Source organism: Erpetoichthys calabaricus, chromosome 9 (genome assembly GCF_900747795.2).
Source record: "Erpetoichthys calabaricus chromosome 9, fErpCal1.3, whole genome shotgun sequence".
NCBI lineage: Eukaryota > Metazoa > Chordata > Cladistia > Polypteriformes > Polypteridae > Erpetoichthys > Erpetoichthys calabaricus.
Window position 1 is genome coordinate 6,785,096 of NC_041402.2, and position 20,842 is coordinate 6,805,937.

Below are 20,842 nucleotides of genomic sequence, written 5' to 3' on the forward strand. Positions count from 1 at the left end.
AAAAGGAGCTGAGCCGCAAGGCGAAGCTCTCAATTTACCAGTCGATCTATGTTCCTACCCTCACCTATGGTCATGAACTATGGGTAGTGACCGAAAGAACGAGATCGCGAATACAAGCGGCTGAAATGAGTTTCCTCCGCAGGGTGTCTGGGCTTTCCCTTAAAGATAGGGCGAGAAGCTCAGTCATCCGGGAGGGGCTCAGAGTAGAGCCGCTGCTCCTCCGCATCGAGAGGAGTCAGATGAGGTGGCTCGGGCATCTGATCAGGATGCCTCCTGGACGCCTCCCTGGCGAGGTGTTCCGGGCACGTCCAACCGGGAGGAGGCCCCGGGGAAGACCCAGGACACGCTGGAGGGACTATGTCTCTCGACTGGCCTGGGAACGCCTTGGGATTCTCCCGGAAGAGCTAGAAGAAGTGGCCGGGGAGAGGGAAGTCTGGGCATCTCTGCTCAAGCTGCTGCCCCCGCGACCCGACCTCGGATAAGCGGGAGACAATGGATGGATGGATTCTTATTCATTTGTGAAACAAAATGTCTTTTGAGAACATATACAAAATTATAGTAATCTAGACAAGAACAGGTCATTTAGCCCAGCAAAGCTCACCAGTCCCTGGAATCATCCTAGTTGCCCTTCTCTGGACTTTCTCCAGTGCTGCTGAGCTGTCCCTCTGTGATGATTCAATAGAGTCTTGATTATCTGCCAATCCACCTATCTTAGTATCATCTAGAAACTTAACCAGCTTGTTATTTATATTCCTATCCAAATCATTTATTTGTATTAAAAATGGAAGCAGCCCCAGCACTGGTCAGCACTCTTAACATCGGCCAGTTCTGATGACGTTCCTCGCACCATCATTCTCTGCTTCCTGTGTCTGAGCCAATTCCGCACCCATCTACAAACATCACCCTGACCTTCCACTTCTTTCAGTTTGATGCCCAACCTCTCATATGGCACCCCATTAAATGCTTTCTGAAAGTCAAGATAAATAATATTGGATGCCCCACTCTGGTCGTATCCTTTATTTGTTCCCTCATGGATTTCTAGCATGTTGGTAAAACATGACCGCTCTCTTCTGAACCCATGCTAACTGTTCAGTAAAACTCCTGTTCTTGCCATGTGTTACTCAATTTTATCTTTAATTATTCCTTCCATTAATTTGCTTACGACGCAGGTTAAGATAGATAGATAGATAGATAGATAGATAGATAGATAGATAGATAGATAGATAGATAGATAGATAGATAGATAGATAGATAGATAGATAGATAGATAGATAGATAGATAGATAGATAGATAGATAGATAGATAGATAGATAGATAGATAGATAGATAGATAGATAGATAGATAGATAGATAGATAGATAGATAGATAGATAGATTTATTAATCCCAAGGGGAAATTCACATACTCCAGCAGCACCTTACTGATACAAAAAACAATATTAAATTAAAGATTGATAATAATGCAGGTAAAAAAAACAGACAATAACTTTGTATAATGTTAATGTTTACTCCCCCGGGTGGAACTGAAGAGTCGCATAGTTTGGGGGAGGAACGATCTTCTCAGTCTATCAGTGGAGCAGGACAGTGACAGCAGTCTGTCGCTGAAGCTGCTCTTCTGTCTAGAGATGATCCTGTTTAGTGGATGCAGTGGATTCTCCATGATTGACAGGAGTCTGCTCAGCACCCGTCGCTCTGCCACAGATGTCAAACTGTCCAGCTCCATGCCAACAATAGAGCCTGCCTTCCTCACCAGTTTGTCCAGGCGTAAGGCGTCTCTCTTCTTAATAATAATAATAATTCATTACATTTATATAGTGCTTTTCTCAGTACTCAAAGCACTATCCACACAGGGAGGAACTGGGAAGCGAACCCACAATCTTCCACAGTCTCCTTACTGCAAAGCAGCTGCACTACCACTGCGCCACCCAGCACACCACCGCATAGAAGAGGACGCTCGCCACAACCGTCTTGATAGAACATCTGCAGCATCTTATTGCAGATGTTGAAGGACGCCAGCCTTCTAAGGAAGTATAACCGGCTCTGTCCTTTCTTACACAGAGCATCAGTATTGGCAGTCCAGTCTAATTTATCATCCAGCTGCACTCCCAGGTATTTATAGGTCTGCACCCTCTGCACACAGTCACCTCTGATGATCACAGGGTCCATGAGGGGTCTGGGCCTCCTAAAATCCACCACAAGCTCCTTGGTTTTACTGGTGTTCAGGTGTAGGTGGTTTGAGTCGCACCATTTAACAAAGTCTTTGATTAGGTCCCTATACTCCTCCTCCTGCCCACTCCTGATGCAGTCCACGATAGCAGTGTCATTAGCGAACTTTTGCACGTGGCAGGACTCAGAGTTGTATTGGAAGTCCGATGTATATAGGCTGAACAGGACTGGAGAAAGTACAGTCCCCTGCGGCGCTCCTGTGTTGCTGACCACAATGTCAGATGTGCAGTTCCCAAGATGCACGTACTGAGGTCTGTGTTTAAGATAGTCCACGATCCGTGCCACCAGGTATGAATCTACTCCCATCTCTGTCAGCTTGTCCCTAAGGAGCAGAGGTTGGATTGTGTTGAAGGCGCTAGAGAAGTCTAGAAACATAATTCTTACAGCACCACTGCCTCTGTCCAAGTGAGAGAGGGATCGATGTAACATATAGATGATGGCATCCTCCGCTCCCACCTTCTCCTGATATGCAAACTGCAGAGGGTCGAGGGCGTGTTGAACTTGTGGCCTCAGGTGGGTGAAGCAGCAGCCTCTCCATGGTCTTCATCACATGTGATGTCAGAGCAACAGGCCGGAAGTCATTCAGCTCACTAGGACGTGATACCTTTGGGACTGGGGTGATGCAAGATGTTTTCCAAAGCCTCGGGACTCTCCTCTGTTCCAGGCTCAGGTTGAAGATGCGCTATAGAGGACCCCCCAGCTCCGATGCACAGACCTTCAGCAGTCGTATGTAATCTAATGTCCACTTTTACTCAAAATGGTCTTAAAGTAAACCCCCTTTATAGGTTATTATTTTGCAGTAAACAATTTTCTAATCCAACTCCGGAGGACTGTGATGATTGTGCACAAGTAGTTTCACTCCTGTTGCCATTAACTGCATGATATTGTAGCGTCCCAGCCAGGTTGAAGGCCTTTTGGAGTGACTGTTGGGTCTGATTGAGGGAGGGAGGAGAACAGTGCGGAGGAATGACGGCAGGGGTATGATTGACACAGAAAGGGGGGGGGGGCGGTACCCGGGATGGAAGGAGGGTGGAGAGGTTCGTTGGTGAAGGGGCTAGAAGGTTGTATTGTGGGGTTACAAAGTTGGTGTTTTTCTTTTTCTGTTTTTGCTTTTCTTTAGCAGCATCTCTCAGGACCACAAATATGAGAGAAATATAGGAGATTGTAAATAGTTCAAAGTCAAAGACGTTCTTTTTTTTTTTTTACTGTTACAACCCTGTATTTTTTTTTTTATTCTTTATATTTCAAGTAAACTGTTTTGTGAGCTTTACTTCGTCCATCTGTTTTTTTCTTCTTTTCGAACCTGACGCGAAGGTCGCTACAATATTGAACTGTTTGAAGAAGTCTAATTTTGCACCATTATCTAGCTACTAGTGGTGTAGCTAGGGATGGACGGAGGGGGCAGTCCACAACGGGTGGTATTAATAATTCTTTGCATTTATATAGTGCTTTTCTCATATTGGCCAAAAGGCTCAGTACAATTCATATGTAAGCAGCAGGGTTCGGAAAAATATCACTCACGACTGAAAAAAGTAAAATTCTCTGATTTTTATCCACATATGCTTCAAAAATAATTTTCAGACTGTCCTTCTGTGATGGCATCAGGCACAGCAGTTGAAATTTATGAGGCAATAACAAAAATAAACATAAACATTACACCGATAATAATTTCTAGGAAGATAAACAACTAATTTACAATTGATAATTTCATTTCGTTATCAATCCGAATGCGTTCTTGCTCTGTGCGGAAATCATCCCCACCTGTCACTTGTACACTACACTGGTTCTGGTTTTCACAGGGTAATTATATTAAACTAATAATTAGAATACGGCTTATCAGTGCGTCTGTAATATATTCTTGTCTAGTTGATGCCTAAAAATAATAATATGTGAAAAATTATTGCTGTTTCTCTATATATGGATAAATCTATGCAAAATTTATCTTAAATTTTCTCTATATGTCATTTTAATTTTCTATTTAAATAGGTTAACATATTCAGATATGTTGGAGGGCGGCATATTAAAGAACTGCCCCACCCTGAGTGGCACGAACTCGAGCTATACCACTGTTAGTTATACTTCCCTCACTGAGCTAATCAACTTTGTGGTTCATGCACTTTTTCCTATAAGTAATTCTATTTATTTATTTTCTTGTTGCACAAATACAAAACAAAACAAAATAGAACTTACATATATACAGTAAATCCATATTTATAGACATGCAGGGCGAGGTTTGCACAGGAGATTTCATAGTAAAAATGTTCTTTTAAAGACTAGGGGGCTTCGCCTCCTGCTCGCTTCACTCGCCAACCCCAATCCACGGCCTGCGCTATGCGCCAGCTACTTCCCATCTCTGCCGCTCGCATACGTGGATTTCACTTTCACCAAACAACAAATCTTTTCATTCTCCCGGATATGCCTTTTCATTGGGAAGAAACAGTACTTTTCCCTGATGGCAACACGAATTAGATGATCTACAAGTCTCCGACTTAAAGTTTAAATCCGAACAATATATTCGATCTCTTTTCGCTGTTCCGTTATTTCACCGAGTAATAATTTCCGTTTGTTTGTGCTAATGCGATCTTTACTATCCTTTTTTTGAGACTTACGAATTTTCATATTTCCATTATCTCTAACCTGCTCTGCATGTGTATTGCGCCAACGTTTTTGAATTCTTTACGACGTTCTACTTTGTCATCTACTCTTTGTCTTTTATTTCCAGCCCCAGGCATGATTAAATCTCTTGGCACAAAGTCTTGTCTCACGGGACATGAAAGTATCTCTCTGAAAAAGTCGCATCTCGTCACAGGCTAAAAAGTCTCGTCTCGTCCCAGAATTATTTTTATTATAACAGAGAGAAATAAACCTGGAGGTCTCTGAGTATCTGTACATACACATGTACAGGCAGTCCCCGGGTTACGTATGAGATAGGGACTGTAGGTTTGTTCTTAAGTTGAATTTGTATGTAAGTCGGAACAGGTCCATTATTTCAATAAATGCAATTGTTGACCGACTGTAACCAAGTGCTCTGCCAATGAATGATGGAGTTTCACCTCTCTCTGACCTTTTTATTATTTCTGCTTTATTTTCCATGGTGATGGTTTTTCTCTTCTTTACTGTATCACCAGCACTTGCATCAGATTTATGTTTCAGAGACATTCTTGAAGGGTGAAGGCAAAAGTTTAAGATGAGCTCTTCTGCACAGCACTGTACACGCTATCACAGCAGGAAGGCACCAGTCGTCAACACGTCTGATGTACTGACAACAGACAACTTCCTGCTAAGTGCGTAACAGTACAAGCAGGCTTGCTATTGAGAATGAATGGCGCAGTGAGGGGCGGTTCACCACACATTCACCTCCACTACAGTATGCTGCCTGCAGCGTCCGCCTACCGAGAACGAACACGGTGCGGCCAAAGGCCCACCACCACCCCCATTCAACAGGCAGCCAACCAAGGCACACTACAATGCTACCCCCCGCCGCCTCGTTCACCCTCAATGGCCTCCGTTCACCCACAACCGGGTCACCGCTTGCAGCATTACCAGCAACCCACCAAGAACAAACAGGGCAGCCATGTGTGGTGGGCGGGCAGCAAAACGCCCCATCCAGCCTCCGTCCTGCACACGAGCGGTTGTCGCTACCCGATCTGTGGTTCCTGCCCGATTTGTGCGCGCATGCGCACAAAGACATCCCGAGCCATGCGCAGAGCTTTACTATTATGACCCTGCCCAATCTGCGTTTTTTTACTTTGCGACACAAGTCCCCATCTGATTTCTCTCGCGCACGTGCTCTCTGCTTAATTAAAATTGATTTCATGACGCTTCCCAATTTGTTCTGCGCACGTCTAATGTTTTACGACACACATCACTCGGTTTGACTTGTACTTACGAGTCGTTTTTGAGTTGCCGTTTATCTCCATCTGTAAGTGGACTTCTTACTGGAAAAGATGGCAACTTCTGAATTTTATAACATCTTGAAAGAAGATGTCCATCCATCCATCCATTTTCCAACCCGCTTAATCCAAACACAGGGTCACGGGGGTCAGCTGGAACCAATCCCAGCCAACACAGGGCACAAGGCAGGAACCAATCCCGGGCAGGGAGCCAACCCACCGCAGGACACACACAAACATACCCACACACCAAGCACACACTAGGGCCAATTTAGAATTGCCAATCCACCTAACCTGCATGTCTTTGGACTGTGGGAGGAAACCAGAATACCCGGAGGAAACCCACGCAGACACAGTGAGAACATGCAAACTCCACGCAGGGAGGACCCGGGAAGCGAACCCGAGTCTCCTAATTGCGAGGCAGCAGCGCTACCCACTGCACCACCTTGCCGCCCGGAAGAAGATGTGTCACCTGAAAAATTTAACTCCACTCGAATGAAGAGGGAGCGAAATGAAATGTGACGTGTGTCTGTGAACTTTATAACTGATATATACAGCTTTTTGTAACTACATCATTTTTAGTTGCAATACCTCATAATCTCATGGTTTAATCGTAAAAATCACAGTATTTTCCATGTTATGGACCCCAGGTTAATGCTTGCCGCCCACTGAAAATGAATGGGGTGCGCCCGAGGGACACTACACTGTGCAAGCAGCAAAATCGCCCCACCTCCAGCATCCGTCCAGCCACTGCCTGCAGCGTCCCCAGGCCGAAGAGGAGCAGCAGTTACTGAGGTGCATGCGTCGCGTCCCCCAGGTAGATAAAGCAGCAGCTGCGGCCCCGTTCGTAAGTCATATGTCCATAACTTGGGGACTACCTGTATATACACACATTCAACACATTGGATTTAACTGTTAAAAATATTATTAATTATACTAACTAAGGCGGCATAACTTGCCACCTATATAACACTGATACTTGCCGCTTTTTCACTTTTCCAGTATTGACTGACGACTTCTCCTCCGTGGTCTTGTAGCACTCCATCACACTACTGGGGATTTTGTGTTGTTCACCGGCAATTGAGCCAACAGGAACACCATAAAGTATTTTTTCTAAAGACTTGATGTAATCCAGACCCTGTGCAGTTAAAGATGAGGTTATTTTATGTGCATGGGGTTATCTATTATCAAACAGTGGATTTTAGAAAGAACACTAAGACTACAATATCTTGGTTAATTACATGGCTATGCACTATGACATTTTTGAAATGCAGATTAAGTGGACAAGTTGATAACCTGGTTCTGTGAAGAAAACCCTTCATCTCTAGCTTGGATTCTTCTCCAACTCCGGCTATATAGACTGCTCTTCTCTTTTGGACCTTCAGATCATTATATATTTTTCTTTTCTTAGGATCCGATTCTTGTTTCAGCACAAGATGGAAATCCTCCTCACTCTTTCTGACTCCCTCCATTCCTCTCTCGTCTCACCTCATCCTTTGTATGCTAACTGGACACCTCAACCTAGACAAGGTTAACAACATTTTTCTTCCTCTCAAATTGTTCAAAGAATAATTAAAATGTCTTTGCAAATTAATGATAAAATACTGCAGTCCAATAAGGCAATATAAAGCTCATTACAAGGATAACATGACATTTTCAAGACTTATGTTGTGGTCACTAGTATATTTATACCTCACCCTCTCCCGATAAGCAGACATGCCAACTATCATCAAAACATGTAAATACCACAGTATGCCAGATATCACCTAATCGCTTTTATTTAACAAAATTACATTACTAAATTCGAGATAACGTACATGGTTCCTTTCAGATAAAATTTTGGTAACATCTTAAATCATACCTTGTTTTCTGGGTCTCCTTGAAATGGACTCAAGTAAACGTCATCCCCCAGTGTTTCCTGCTCTCTGCTGATCAACTGCAACAAGCAAGGAATTTATTTTTATTCACTTAAAAATAGACTGTATGCATTAAATTGCAACTGGAGATTTTTAATCTATGTCTAAGTGCCTTGAGCATGGGAAACACTCTATATAAATAAAATATATTATTTTTATTATTATGATGATGATGTATGTCGTGATGGTTCACTACTTAATACTTTTTGGAGCTTTTGACCAAAATGATTTTTACTCAGAGCTACTGGTATTACTTGTCTTTTCCACAAATGGCGTACCTGTGTCTTTTCCAAGTCTTTTTTCAGGTTGCCAATTAAGTGATCGATGGCCAGTTCTCTTTTCAGGTGGTCAGCAGAGACTTCTTGTAAATCTTTGTGTAACTGAGCAGCGGACTGCTGGATTCCCACAATCTCCTTCTGGTGCTGTAGTAGAAGTTTCCTTTGTTGTCGAGCAGACTGATGCAAATTCTTAAGATGCTGGATTTCGGCCTGTAGTGAAAACAGACACACGCTGTAGCACTCCAAATACTTTTAATTACGTGCGTTCGCATGTCATGCACAAAGCACCTATTGCAATAGCTATGTCTGCTTGTCTGTCTGTCTGTCTGTCTGTCCAAATGAAACAACTCGGACCCATGTGGACAAATTTTATTGAAATGTGGCAGACTTATTCTTTATGGAAATTTGTCCATGTAGTTTAATTTTCGTCGAGATATCTTGTATTTCAAAATCGTCAACAAATTCCTGAACTCATCAAACTTATAACGGAGAAACGTTGTGTGTGACTTCAACTACGAATAAGTTGACTGTTTCATTGCCAAGATGATCAAGAACCAGACAAAAACAGAGAGTGCAGCCATACATTTGTTTACACTTCTAGCAGTGTGTGCAGTCGTATACTGTATGCTCATTTGTGAAAGGTTGATTTTTTTATTTGCTTGTTTTTTTTTTCCCCTGTGCCCTGATCCCTCACTGATGATGAGGCATTTTTAAGCATAGGAATACACGTTACACAAGTATCCCAGTCTTGGACTTTGAAACTATGGTCCCCCCGCTGTAATTTACCATCAGACTGTCACATTCGCCCGATATCTCCAATGGTCACTCACTGTAATAAAGTTTGTCTTTCAATTTTCCTTAACATTTGTGATAACTGAATAGCTTTGCAAGTCCCATTCCATAAGAATTACTATGGCTAGACATGCTCCAGCAAATAAGAAATTAATTATAAAGGTTTTCTTGATATTTTTTATTTAGGTTATATTAATTGGCAACCTCGCATTGTCACCGTGTGTAAATATGTGTGTGTGAGAGTGAGTGAGAGGGAGAGAGAGACGTTCTTGTGATGGACTAGAGTCCCGTCCAGGAATATTTTCAGCTTTTTGCCCAATCCTGGTTGAATTACCTTTGGCCCCTGAAATGGATTAAGAAGGCTCTTAAAATCCACCTACTGAGCTCAGGCCACATGGAGGGCCACAGTGTCTGCACCTGAATGTTACATCATGTGAACATTTTCTAGCTTATTATTATTATTAAAGAATTATTGAGAAGAAAGGTGCAATAAAAAAAGTTTTATCTCCAGATAGATAGATAGATATGAAAGGCACTATATATAATAGATAGACAGATAGATACGAAAGGCACTATATAATAGATAGATAGATAGATAGATAGATAGATACAAAAGGCACTATATGATAGATAGATAGATACGAAAGGCACTATATAATAGATAGATACGAAAGGCACTATATAATAGATAGATAGATAGATAGATAGATAGATAGATAGATAGATAGATAGATAGATAGAGAGAGATACGAAAGGCACTATATAATAGATAGATAGATAGATGTGAAAGGCACTATATAATAGATAGATAGATAGATGTGAAAGGCACTATAGATAGATAGATACAAAAGGCACTATATAATAGATAGATAGATAGGAAAGGCACTATATGATAGATAGATAGATAGATAGATAGATAGATAGATAGATAGATAGATAGATAGATAGATAGATAGATAGATAGATAGATAGATAGATAGATAGATACGAAAGGCACTATATAATAGATAGATAGATAGATCTTTATTTGTCCCCAGGGGGATGTTTGCCTTTTTACAGAAGCTCTTTAAATAAATACGTATATAAAACAGTATATAAGTAAGTAACTAAATAAATAACTATACACACATTTTTCAACACACACCGGTTATCTTTGTAACATTTAGATTTTTACTGAGCTTCATAAAAACACAAGAAAGTTTGACAAATGAATGGAGACCATTCAGTCATAAGCTTGCCTGTTTATTACATTATAATTCTCCTTTGTGATCCAACATACTAAGCAAAAAAAATATATGTAAATTATTACTTAAAATAATTTTGAAAGTAATCTTATCAACTTTTCTATGCTCTGCAAAATATTGCTGAAAAACATTCAATTTGACAACACACGTAATGAACCGTCAGGATGCAGTTTACTGTACATAATTCACACAAAACACGACTTATATATACAGTATGTTGCGATATTGTGAATTATCTAAACAATGCTGCACGAGTTTAGCAACTGTTGGAAGTTAGCTTTGGTGCACCGAAACTTCATATTGAGCCGATCCATTAAGACAGGTATTACTGTACAGCCACTGAGAGGTAGCAGATGCCATACCATTGAGAGGAAGAGAATTTGAGAGAAGCAAAAGTGAGTGAATAAAAGAGATAATGACGCAGTGTTGAAATGAGACAGACAGGGCATGTAGGCAGGTCTGAAGCCGCTCTGAAGAGTCATGCTACGAAAGTGCAGTCCTACCTAAAATGAAGGTGAGGCAAACATCATTGCAGTGCACACTTTTAAAGAACACCTGAGTTGGATTAAGAAGAATGAACTTGCACGGACATCTCTGTCCTGGTTATATTAAAGCCCATCTTGCTTTCGTGGGCATGGATTTCAATCATTTAGGCTGTATCTTTTCTTCTACTTTTGACTTTTAATATTTAAGGCTTTGTTTCTCTTTAAATGAATATAATTTATGATTAAAGTTTGAACATTTCCTCACTAAATCTTGTCTTGTTTATTGATATCATCTGCCCCAGTGTACTTGTTCAAGTGATTTGTTACTTGTTTAGCTCGTTCAAACGTAGTGATCTGGCCTTGTTGGAGTAAGTCCTTTATGCTTCTCCAGATGAGAAGTGTGATCCTTCCGTTAGAATTGTGCAGTGCTTTCAGGGGTAATGATGAGAGAGCTGAAGGATATAGGTATCTCTCTGGATTCTGCTAAGGTGCTGAAACTTGAAGTCTCCAGTCTTGGCCATATTGCTAGATTTGATTTGTGTTATTGAGATACGAGTGATGACTGGATGTCACATTGAGAAGTAATGCAGAGTGGACATGTAAACCAAGGCCAACAATTTAGGTATTTTCAGTATTTAAAATGTATCATTGTTAAAATGTACTTTTATTATTAGCATCATTATTATTAACTTATCTACCAATGTAAAGTAAACCTTTGAGGCTTTTGTGAACACCACAAAACAAAGACAAAGGTGACTTTACTGCAAATACATACAGTGCAGTATAAAAAGGACTGAAAAAAAATCTCTCTTAGTGGTATAAATATAGAAATCTACTTGTTGACCTTTTTTTGCATGGTGTAGTTTTACACATCTCAAAGCTATCTACAAGACTGGATTATAAATGAAATCTAGTGGTACGATTGTTTTTACCTGTTCCTGGCGCAGCTTTTTCACAACCTCCTCCTGCTTCTCTAGGATATCAGCGAGCTTTTTTTCATCTCCTTTTGCTAAGTACCTGCTAAATGGAATGCAAACCAGTCATAAACGACAAAAGCAGAATTTATAAACCTCCACAACAGACCAAAAATTAGAAAATAAAAAAGGAAACCCTTTCTGCAGATCCCATCCCACATTTCAACTGGTGAAAATTAGACTCAACAAATAAAACTTGAATATACAAGCAGTGGGCGGCACGGTGGTACAGTGGGGTAGCGCTGCTGCCTTGTAGTAAGGAGGCCTGGGTTCGCTCCTGCGTGGAATCTGCATGTTCTCCCCATGTCTGCGTGGTTTCCTCCCAAAGACATGCAGATTAGGTGCATTGGTGATCCTAAATTGTCCCTTGTGTGTGCTTGGTGTGTGCCCTGCCCGGGGTTTGTTTTCTGCCTTGCACCCTGTGTTGGCTGGGATTGGCTCCAGCAGACCCCTGTGACCCTGTAGTTAGGCTGTAGCAGGTTGGATAATGGATGGATGGATATACAAGCAGTCTAACAAATACTGTAACTCATTATATTACCTGGTGCAATAGTATTCTATAAATTTTGTGTTTCATAAAATCTTTAATAATGTTAGTAAATAAACAGCACTTTACACAGTTGTTTCTGAAAACTTGTTTTCATTTTGTCATTGTGGGATACTGAGTATAGATTGATGGGCAAAAAGTGGCAAATTTATCCATTTAAAAATTAAATCTGCAACACAGCAATGCATGCAGCAAGTGAAGGGGTCTGAATACCTTCTGAATCCATATATATATACATATACATAGTACACACACACACACACACATACATATTATATATATCTATATATATAAAATTCTTTTCGTGTTTGAAATGGAAATTACGTATGACCACAGAGGAACAGGAAAAACATTCCTAATAAACCTGATTCTTGCCGAGAGAGCAAATGGTGACATAGCTCTGGCTGTAGTGTCATCGGGAATCACTTCTACATTATTAGATGGAGGCCGTACAGCACATTCGTCATTGCAATTACCATTAAACCTCGCTCACGACGAAAATCCAATTTTGCAACATACGCAAGGGCTCTGGAAAGGCAAAAGTCTTGCAACATTCAAAGATAATAGTTTGGGATGAGTGCACCATGGCACATAAAAGAGCTTATGAAGCCTTGAACTGAACAATGCAAGATCTCAGAGATCCTACCAAAAATAATGGGAGGTACTGTCGTTTTACTCGCAGGAGATTTTCGTCAGACATTACCAGTTATTCCACGAGGGACACCAGCAGATGAACTCAACGCGTGTTTAAAATCCATGCTTTTCCCACGGTCAGTTATATGTCGCATGTTCTCGGGTAGGTACACCAAAAAATGTATACATTTATGCACGTAATGGGCAAACAAAAAATGTAGTTTACCCGAAAGCACTGCAGTAGTACTCAATGTATCTTTACTTCTTAAATGTTAATAGATAGATAGATAGATAGATAGATAGATAGATAGATAGATAGATAGATAGATAGATAGATAGATAGATAGATAGATAGATAGATAGATAGATAGATAGATAGATAGATAGATACTTTATTAATCCCAAGGGGAAATTCACAATGTTAATGTTTTACTGTTTAATAATTTATACGCTTCTTATATGTTGTTCAAATTCTTTTATCAAAATATTTTACTGTTTAAAAATGTATATTTATATGCAATGTGTTTCTTATATATTACTTCATATTCTCATATGATAATGATGTTAATAATGTTATTTATATTGATTTCTATGTTATTGTAAATGCTCTTTATTTGTTGAAAAATAAAATTGGCAATTAAACTTTTTTTATAAATACTACATTTTATTTTTTTTCCCTTGCACTCAGTGAGCGAAGCCACTGGGTAATCAGCTAGTATATATATATACATATTGTGGGAAACAGCCCGGACACAGACAGGTAGACATGATTTTATCACCCCAACACACGTTTATTTACACTATTTACACAATAAGTGACCCACACAACCCAGTGCCGCAGCACCAATCACCCCAAAGTCCAGGCCTCACAATGCCGCTTCTCTCTTCTCAGGTCCGCCTCCACTTCTCTCCTCCGAGCTCCATCCTCTTCCACACGACTCCAGCCATCGAATGGAGGGAGGTGGCCCCTTTTAAACCAACCCGGATGTGCTCCAGGTGCCTCCCGATGATCTTCCGCCGTCACTCCCCAGTGTGGCGGAGTACCGGCTGTGCACCCGGGAAGCACTCCGGGTGTCCCTGGTCTTCTTCATAGGCATTGGGGCACCCCCTGGCGGTGACCACGGGCCCCTATAGGGTTGAGCTTCCAAGCTCAGTTCCCGTGGTCCCCAAAGCCACCAGGGCAGTCACCCCCTCGTGGTCTGGAAGAGACATAAGCCCTTTTCTGGTCCTTCTGGGCATCCCGGCTGGGTACCACCCCCAGCCGCTTGCCACAATATATACGCTAACCAAGCAGGTAATAAAGTAATTTAAAAATGTTTAAGATGGAGAATCTTATCTGTGGCACCTCTGCATGAGAACCACCTTTTTCAGCCCTCGCAAACATATGCAGTTTTTAATATCTGGAAAACATTTGGGATTAAATTGCTTAGAGATCTTTATATAGACAACATCTTTGCATCCTATGAACAATTACATTCCAAATTTAATTTTCCAGCAACACATTTCTTTCATTATCTTCAAATTAGAAACTTTGTTAAACAGAACCTGCCTGATGTTTCTCATCTCCCACCTTCCTCTATGCTGGAAAAAATATTGCTTAGCCTTGAGGACTCACAGACAGCATTTCTATAATATATAAAAATATTTTACAGTCCCTCCCTTTCAAAGATCCAAGAGGATGGTGGGAAAAGGATCTCTCACTCAACATATCAGAAAAGGAGTGGAAGGGAGCAATGCAGAGAATTCATTCGAGCTCCATATGCGCAAAGCATACAATTATTCAACTCAAAATTATATATCAAGCACATCTGTCTCGCTTGAAATGTCCAAAATGTTTCCAGGGCAGGGTGGCACAGTGGCGCAGTGGTAGTGCTGCTGCCTCGCAGTAAGGAGACCTGGGTTCGCTTCCCGGGTCCTCCCTGCGTGGAGTTTGTATGTTCTCTCTGTGTCTGCGTGGGTTTCCTCCGGGTGCTCCAGTTTCCTCCCACAGTCCAAAGACATGCAGGTTAGGTTGATTGGCGATTCTAAATTGGCCCTAGTGGGTGTGTGTGTGTGTGGGTGTGTGTCCTGCGGTGGGTTAGCGCCCTGCCTGAGATTGGTTCCTGCCTTCCGCCCTTTGTTGGCGGAGATTGGCTCTGGCAGACCCCCCGTGACCCTGTGTTCAGATTCAGCGGGTTGGAAAATGGATGGATGGATGTTTCCAGGGCAAGATCCAACCTGTGAACGCTGCAATCAAGCAGCTCCAGCCTCACTGGGTCACATGTTTTGGGCCTGCACCAAATTATCATCATTCTGGACCAAAATTTTTAAGTGCCTTTCAGACAGCCTTGGTGTCCCAATCCCTCCTAATCCACTAACAGCTGTGTTTGGGGTTCTTTCAGATGGGCTTAAAATGGAGAAGGACAAACAAACTGTGATTACCGTCACTACACTATTGGCACGCAGACTTATTTTGCTAAACTGGAGGAATCCTAGCTCTCCTCTTTTAAGTCAGTGGGTAACTGATGTTTTATATTATTTGAAATTGAAAAAAAAATCAAATTCTCACTTAGAGGATCTGTGCAGAACTTTTTCAAAACTGGCAGGATCTAATCAATAATATTTTCTTCTCCATTTATCTGTATCCGCCTATTAAACTCATCAATGTATTTATTTTTACTATTTTTAAGTTTTATTCCATTGTCCATGCTCTCTTTCTCAGGGGTGGGGGTTGATTTGTTTTCAATCCTATATTTTTGTACAAATTGATCTATTTATATGGAATGATTACAATAAAATCAATAAAATTAAAAAAAAAAAAAAGTTTGCTATCTCTTGTCCTGCATGCACTTTCAGCTACTTTCCCCTGTATTTGTGTGTGTGAACATTTCTAGACTGGTGCTCACTTTCTTGAGTGCCTTCCCATAAAGCCTGCCTCTCAGACACTGTCATTATTTTCAAAGCGCAAAATCTGTCCACTTTCAGATTTCATCTTTGAAGGTGAACCTTTGCATGACCTCCCTATGCCATTTTTCCCCTTGGTGGTGCCACCATAGCCAAACTGACCAATCAGATTTCTCAGAAGGACAGGATACAGACTTCAGTATTTTATTTTATAGCAGATATATTGTGCTGCGGTGGGTTGGCACCCTGCCTGGGATTGGTTCCTGCCTTGTGCCCTGTGTTTGCTGGGATTGGCTCCAGCAGACTCCCGTGACCCTGTTTTCGGATTCAGTGGGTTGGAAAATGGATGGATGGATATATTGTGATGGATGGACCAGCAGCCCACCCAGGATGGACCCCTCGTCTATCGCCTGGCCAGGAGGCAAGCAGAACGGATGGTCAGGAAAGGAGGTGTGACATAGCTTTGAGGTGGTCCCTGAAGAGACGGAGCCACCTCCCAAATCACTGGCAGGAGCTGTGCCCTCCTCTCTGTAAAGCTGGAGGGTCTCTCACAGTTCTTGGTGGTTCATTTCAAAGTTGTTTGGGAGTCTGGTGAATGTTTTCTAATTTATCCATCCATCCATCCATTGTCTCCCGCTTATCCGAGGTCGGGTTGCGGGGGCAGCAGCTTGAGCAGAGATGCCCAGACTTCCCTCTCCCCGGCCACTTATTCTAGCTCTTCCGGGAGAATCCCAAGGCGTTCCCAGGCCAGTCGAGAGACATAGTTCCTACAGTGTGTCCTGGGTCTTCCCCGGGGCCTCCTCCCGGTTAGACGTGCCCGGAACACCTCACCAGGGAGGCGTCCAGGAGGCATCCTGATCAGATGCCCGAGCCACCTCATCTGACTCCTCTCTATGCGGAGGAGCAGCGGCTCTACCCTGAGCCCCTCCCGGATGACTGAGCTTCTCACCCTATCTTTAAGGGAAAGCCCAGACACCCTGCGGAGGAAACTCATTTCAGCCACTTGTATTCGCGATCTCGTTCTTTCGGTCACTACCCATAGCTCATGACCATAGGTGAGGGTAGGAACATAGATCGACTGGTAAATTGAGTGCTTCGCCTTGCGGCTCAGCTCCTTTTTCACCACGACAGACCGATGCAGCGCCCACATTACTGCGGATGCCGCACCGATCCGCCTGTCAATCTCACGCTCCATTCTTCCCTCACTCGTGAACAAGACCCCGAGATACCTGAACTCCTCCACTTGGGGAAGGATCTCGCTACCAACCCTGAGAGGGCACTCCACCCTTTTCCGGCTGAGGACCATGGTCTCGGATTTGGAGGTGCTGATTCTCATCCCAGCCGCTTCACACTCAGCTGCGAACCGATCCAGAGAGAGCTGAAGATCACGGCCTGATGAAGCAAACGGGACAACATCATCTGCAAAAAGCAGTGACCCAATCCTGAGCCCACCAAACCGGACCCCCTCAACGCCCTGGCTGCGCCTAGAAATTCTGTCCATAAAAGTTATGAACAGAATCGGTGACAAAGGGCAGCCCTGGCGGAGTCCAACTCTCACTGGAAACGGGTTCAAATTACTGCCAGCAATGCGGACCAGGCTCTGGCAACGATCGTACAGGGACTGAACAGCCCTTATCAGGGGGGCCGGTACCCCATACTCTCGGAGTACCCCCCACAGGATTCCCCGAGGGACACGGTCGAATGCCTTTTCCAAGTCCACAAAACACATGTAGACTGGTTGGGCGAACTCCCATGCACCCTCCAGGACCCTGCTAAGGGTGTAGAGCTGGTCCACTGTTCCGTTTTCTAATTTAGTTCTTTGTTTTTTTTAGGATTCATTGGATTTTTAAGTTTTTCGCTGTATACTTTGACTATTCCTAAGATTTAATATTGGGACTTGTTCCCCTGGGATCGTCCTTGTCGGCAACTCCTTTATACCTTGTGTGCTCTACTGAGCTTCATGTATTTACAGAACTTTTTGTGAAATAAAACTTTTTATTTAATAAAGATATGATGCTTGCCCTTATTACTAGCCAGAGAGGTGAGATGGGAGAATCGTGAAGAATTACCAATTGTAAACTACCTTGACACCAAATACATACTTTTTTTGATGATCAAGCCATGCCAACTCAGCAGACGTTTTCTCACTCAAAGCTTCTTCTCTCAGTTTAAAGAGGGCACTATGGTATCGGGCACGGAGTTCTTCATCACGCAAAGACTGATTGGAAAGTTCCGCAGAAAGGCGGCTTAGCATGTCTCCCTGAACAAAAAATGGGCTCAGGTCATTGCACTTAGGAAAAGAAAGAAAACACAGAATTTCTCAGCTGAGGTTCATAACAAATCGGATTATAGTTTCAAACAGCTTTAATTATGTATTTTAACAAAATTATAGTATTACAATTACATTATTACAGAGTTTTTATGTTAACTCAACAGTTTAACTGATTAATTCTGGGGAATGCAAAAATATAATGTAGTCAGTGACTGCCAATTATCATATACTGCAGCACTACATAGGCCTTACCTCACTGGTGGCTTCATTGTTATCCTCTGTAGAGCTGGCATCAGCGCCCTCTGATATTACACCATTAACATTTAGAGGTTCTGCAACATAGAAAATGATATCCAAATTTTAAATCACTAAAGAAATAACTAACTTACTAGTTGCCTGGAAAACCTGTGTCATACCAGCATTGATATCACTTGTAGTTATAAGCAAGTTATTATAGGCTGAAATGGCTCTTGTGGGATAGCGCTTTATAGGTGCCGACCCGACACAGACTCACAGCAGAAACATGGGTAACATGAATTTTCTTCAGCCATGGGACACGGCTTCCCCATGTCCCACAAGCCCTACACAGTCCCCAAAACACGCACAAAAGAAAAACACAACAGAAATCACTCGTTCTTCTCCTCCACTACTCCTAGGCAGCTTTGTCCTCTTCCTCCCGACTCTGGCACCCTGAGTAGTGGCTGCTGGCTCCTCTTATAGCCCACCCGGAAGTGCTCCAGGTGATGATTGACTTAATTCAGGCTGTACTTCCGGGTGCAGCTCCCCTTGGCGGTGGCCACAGAGCCCAACAGGGCTGAGCTCCGATCTTCCACAATTGTGGCCCCGATGCAACCCAGGGGGGCTGTCACCAAGTGTTCCGGGGGATGTAGTGTGCATCCTATGGCTGTTCCACCGGATCCAGTGTCAAAGGGGCGTCCCGGCCAGGCACGGGTCCCGGCCGTCCGCCACACTCTGAATGCCTGCTTCCAAATGAAAGACTGGGAAATGACAAGGGGATGATACTGAGGGATTCAGCCGCTGCATCACAGAATACAGTAACTCGGAACATAACTCGGAACACAGGGGGACTATAGAAGAAAGGGAAGAGCAGGATCTTTATTCTTAGAAGGCTGCGTTCCTTTATTGTGTGGCATCCTTTACATGTTCTATAACTCTGTGATGGCTAGCATGGTGTGCTGGACTAGTAACATCATTATAAGAGATGCCCACAGAATCAACAAACTAATTAAAAGGGAAGGTGCAATTATAGGACACACTCGGGACACCCTGGAGGTGGTGGCAGAAGAGAGAATGAAGACAAAACTAAGTTCCATAAAGAACAATGCTGCACATCCCCTCCATTACACGCCAACACTGACAAGGGTCAGACAACAAATTATTCTGCAAAAGTGTGTCAAGAAACCCTATGGGGGCTTCTTTATACCAACAGGAATAAGCCGGTACAGTGCCTCACTGGGATTAGGACTGCCAAGTCAGAAATGTTGTTACTTTTTAAATTTTCTTCCCTTTTAAGTCATTGTTGTCTGTATTCAGACCATATTGTTTGTGCATGTGTGTGTGTGTATATGAAACAAGGGTGGACATTTCAGCAAGACAAGGATCTCAAACACACAGCCAAGGAAACTCTCTATTGGTTTCAGAGAAAGAAAATAAAGCTGCTAGAATGGCCGAGTCAATCACTCGACTTGAATCCAATTGAAAGTCTACAGAAAGAACTGAAGATCAGAGTTCATAGAAGAGACCCCCGGAATCCTCAAGATTTGAAGACAGTTTATGTGGAAGAATGGGCCAAAAATCACACCTGAGCAATGCATGTGACTCGTTTCTCCATACAGGAGGTGTCTTGAAGTTGTCACTACCAACACAGGCTCTTCTACCAAGTATTAAATACATTTCAGTAAGTGTGTTCAATAGTTATTCCCTGTGTCATTCCACTTACATTACACATAATTTAATTTATGAACTTATTTGTTGCGATTTCTTTGTATGTGTGGATTACTTGGGTTGTTACCAACATCTGGTGAAAATTTCATGTCAATAGCCCCATTGGACATATTTACTAAGACAAATGTTGATGCGTTCAATACTTATTAGTTTATATACTGTCACACACCCACACACGGGAGGCAGCACAGGGTTTAGCTAACGTTGAAACGCAGGGACAGGGAATAAATAGATGTTCTAATGCCTCTTCTTCCATTCTTACAGGAGCAGTAAGACCTAATTCTCTTCCGGCTCCAGACCACGCCCCTTGATGACCTCACTTCCATTTCTTCCCCAGATGACCCACCTCTTCTGTTCCCTCAGCTATAAATGTCTACCACCTTTGCTCTGCAGTCAGACCCTGACCGTGACTCTGTCTCAGAAGACTACTTGGTGGAGTATCATGCAGTTTTCTTGAACCCAAAACTATCAATATACATGGGTATCAATATATATATATCATATATACAGTACTGTACAAAAGTTTTAGGCAGGTGTGACAAAATGCTGTAAACAAAAAATGCTTTCAAAAATGGAAGTGTTAATCATTTATTTTCATCAATCAACAAAATGCAGTGAATGAATAAAAGAGAAATCTAAATCAAATCAATATTTGGTGTGACCACCCTTTGCCTTCAAAACAGCATCAATTCTTCTAGGTACACTTGCAAACAGTTTTTGGAGGAACTCGGCTG

General features: G+C 42.3%; 1 protein-coding gene across 1 annotated transcript in view; it reads right to left on the reverse strand.

Annotated features, from left to right (window-relative positions):
• The window catches only part of LOC114657340 (uncharacterized), a 155,662-nt gene that overhangs the window by 19,400 nt on the left and 115,420 nt on the right, over positions 1-20,842 (reverse strand). The window contains exons 12-17 of the mRNA XM_051931494.1: positions 18,396-18,475; positions 17,974-18,161; positions 11,767-11,851; positions 8,314-8,523; positions 7,981-8,055; positions 7,103-7,257 (exon numbers count right to left, since the gene is read on the reverse strand). Coding sequence (XP_051787454.1) covers positions 7,103-7,257; positions 7,981-8,055; positions 8,314-8,523; positions 11,767-11,851; positions 17,974-18,161; positions 18,396-18,475 — 793 coding nt within the window. The remainder of the gene's footprint in view (positions 1-7,102; positions 7,258-7,980; positions 8,056-8,313; positions 8,524-11,766; positions 11,852-17,973; positions 18,162-18,395; positions 18,476-20,842) is intronic.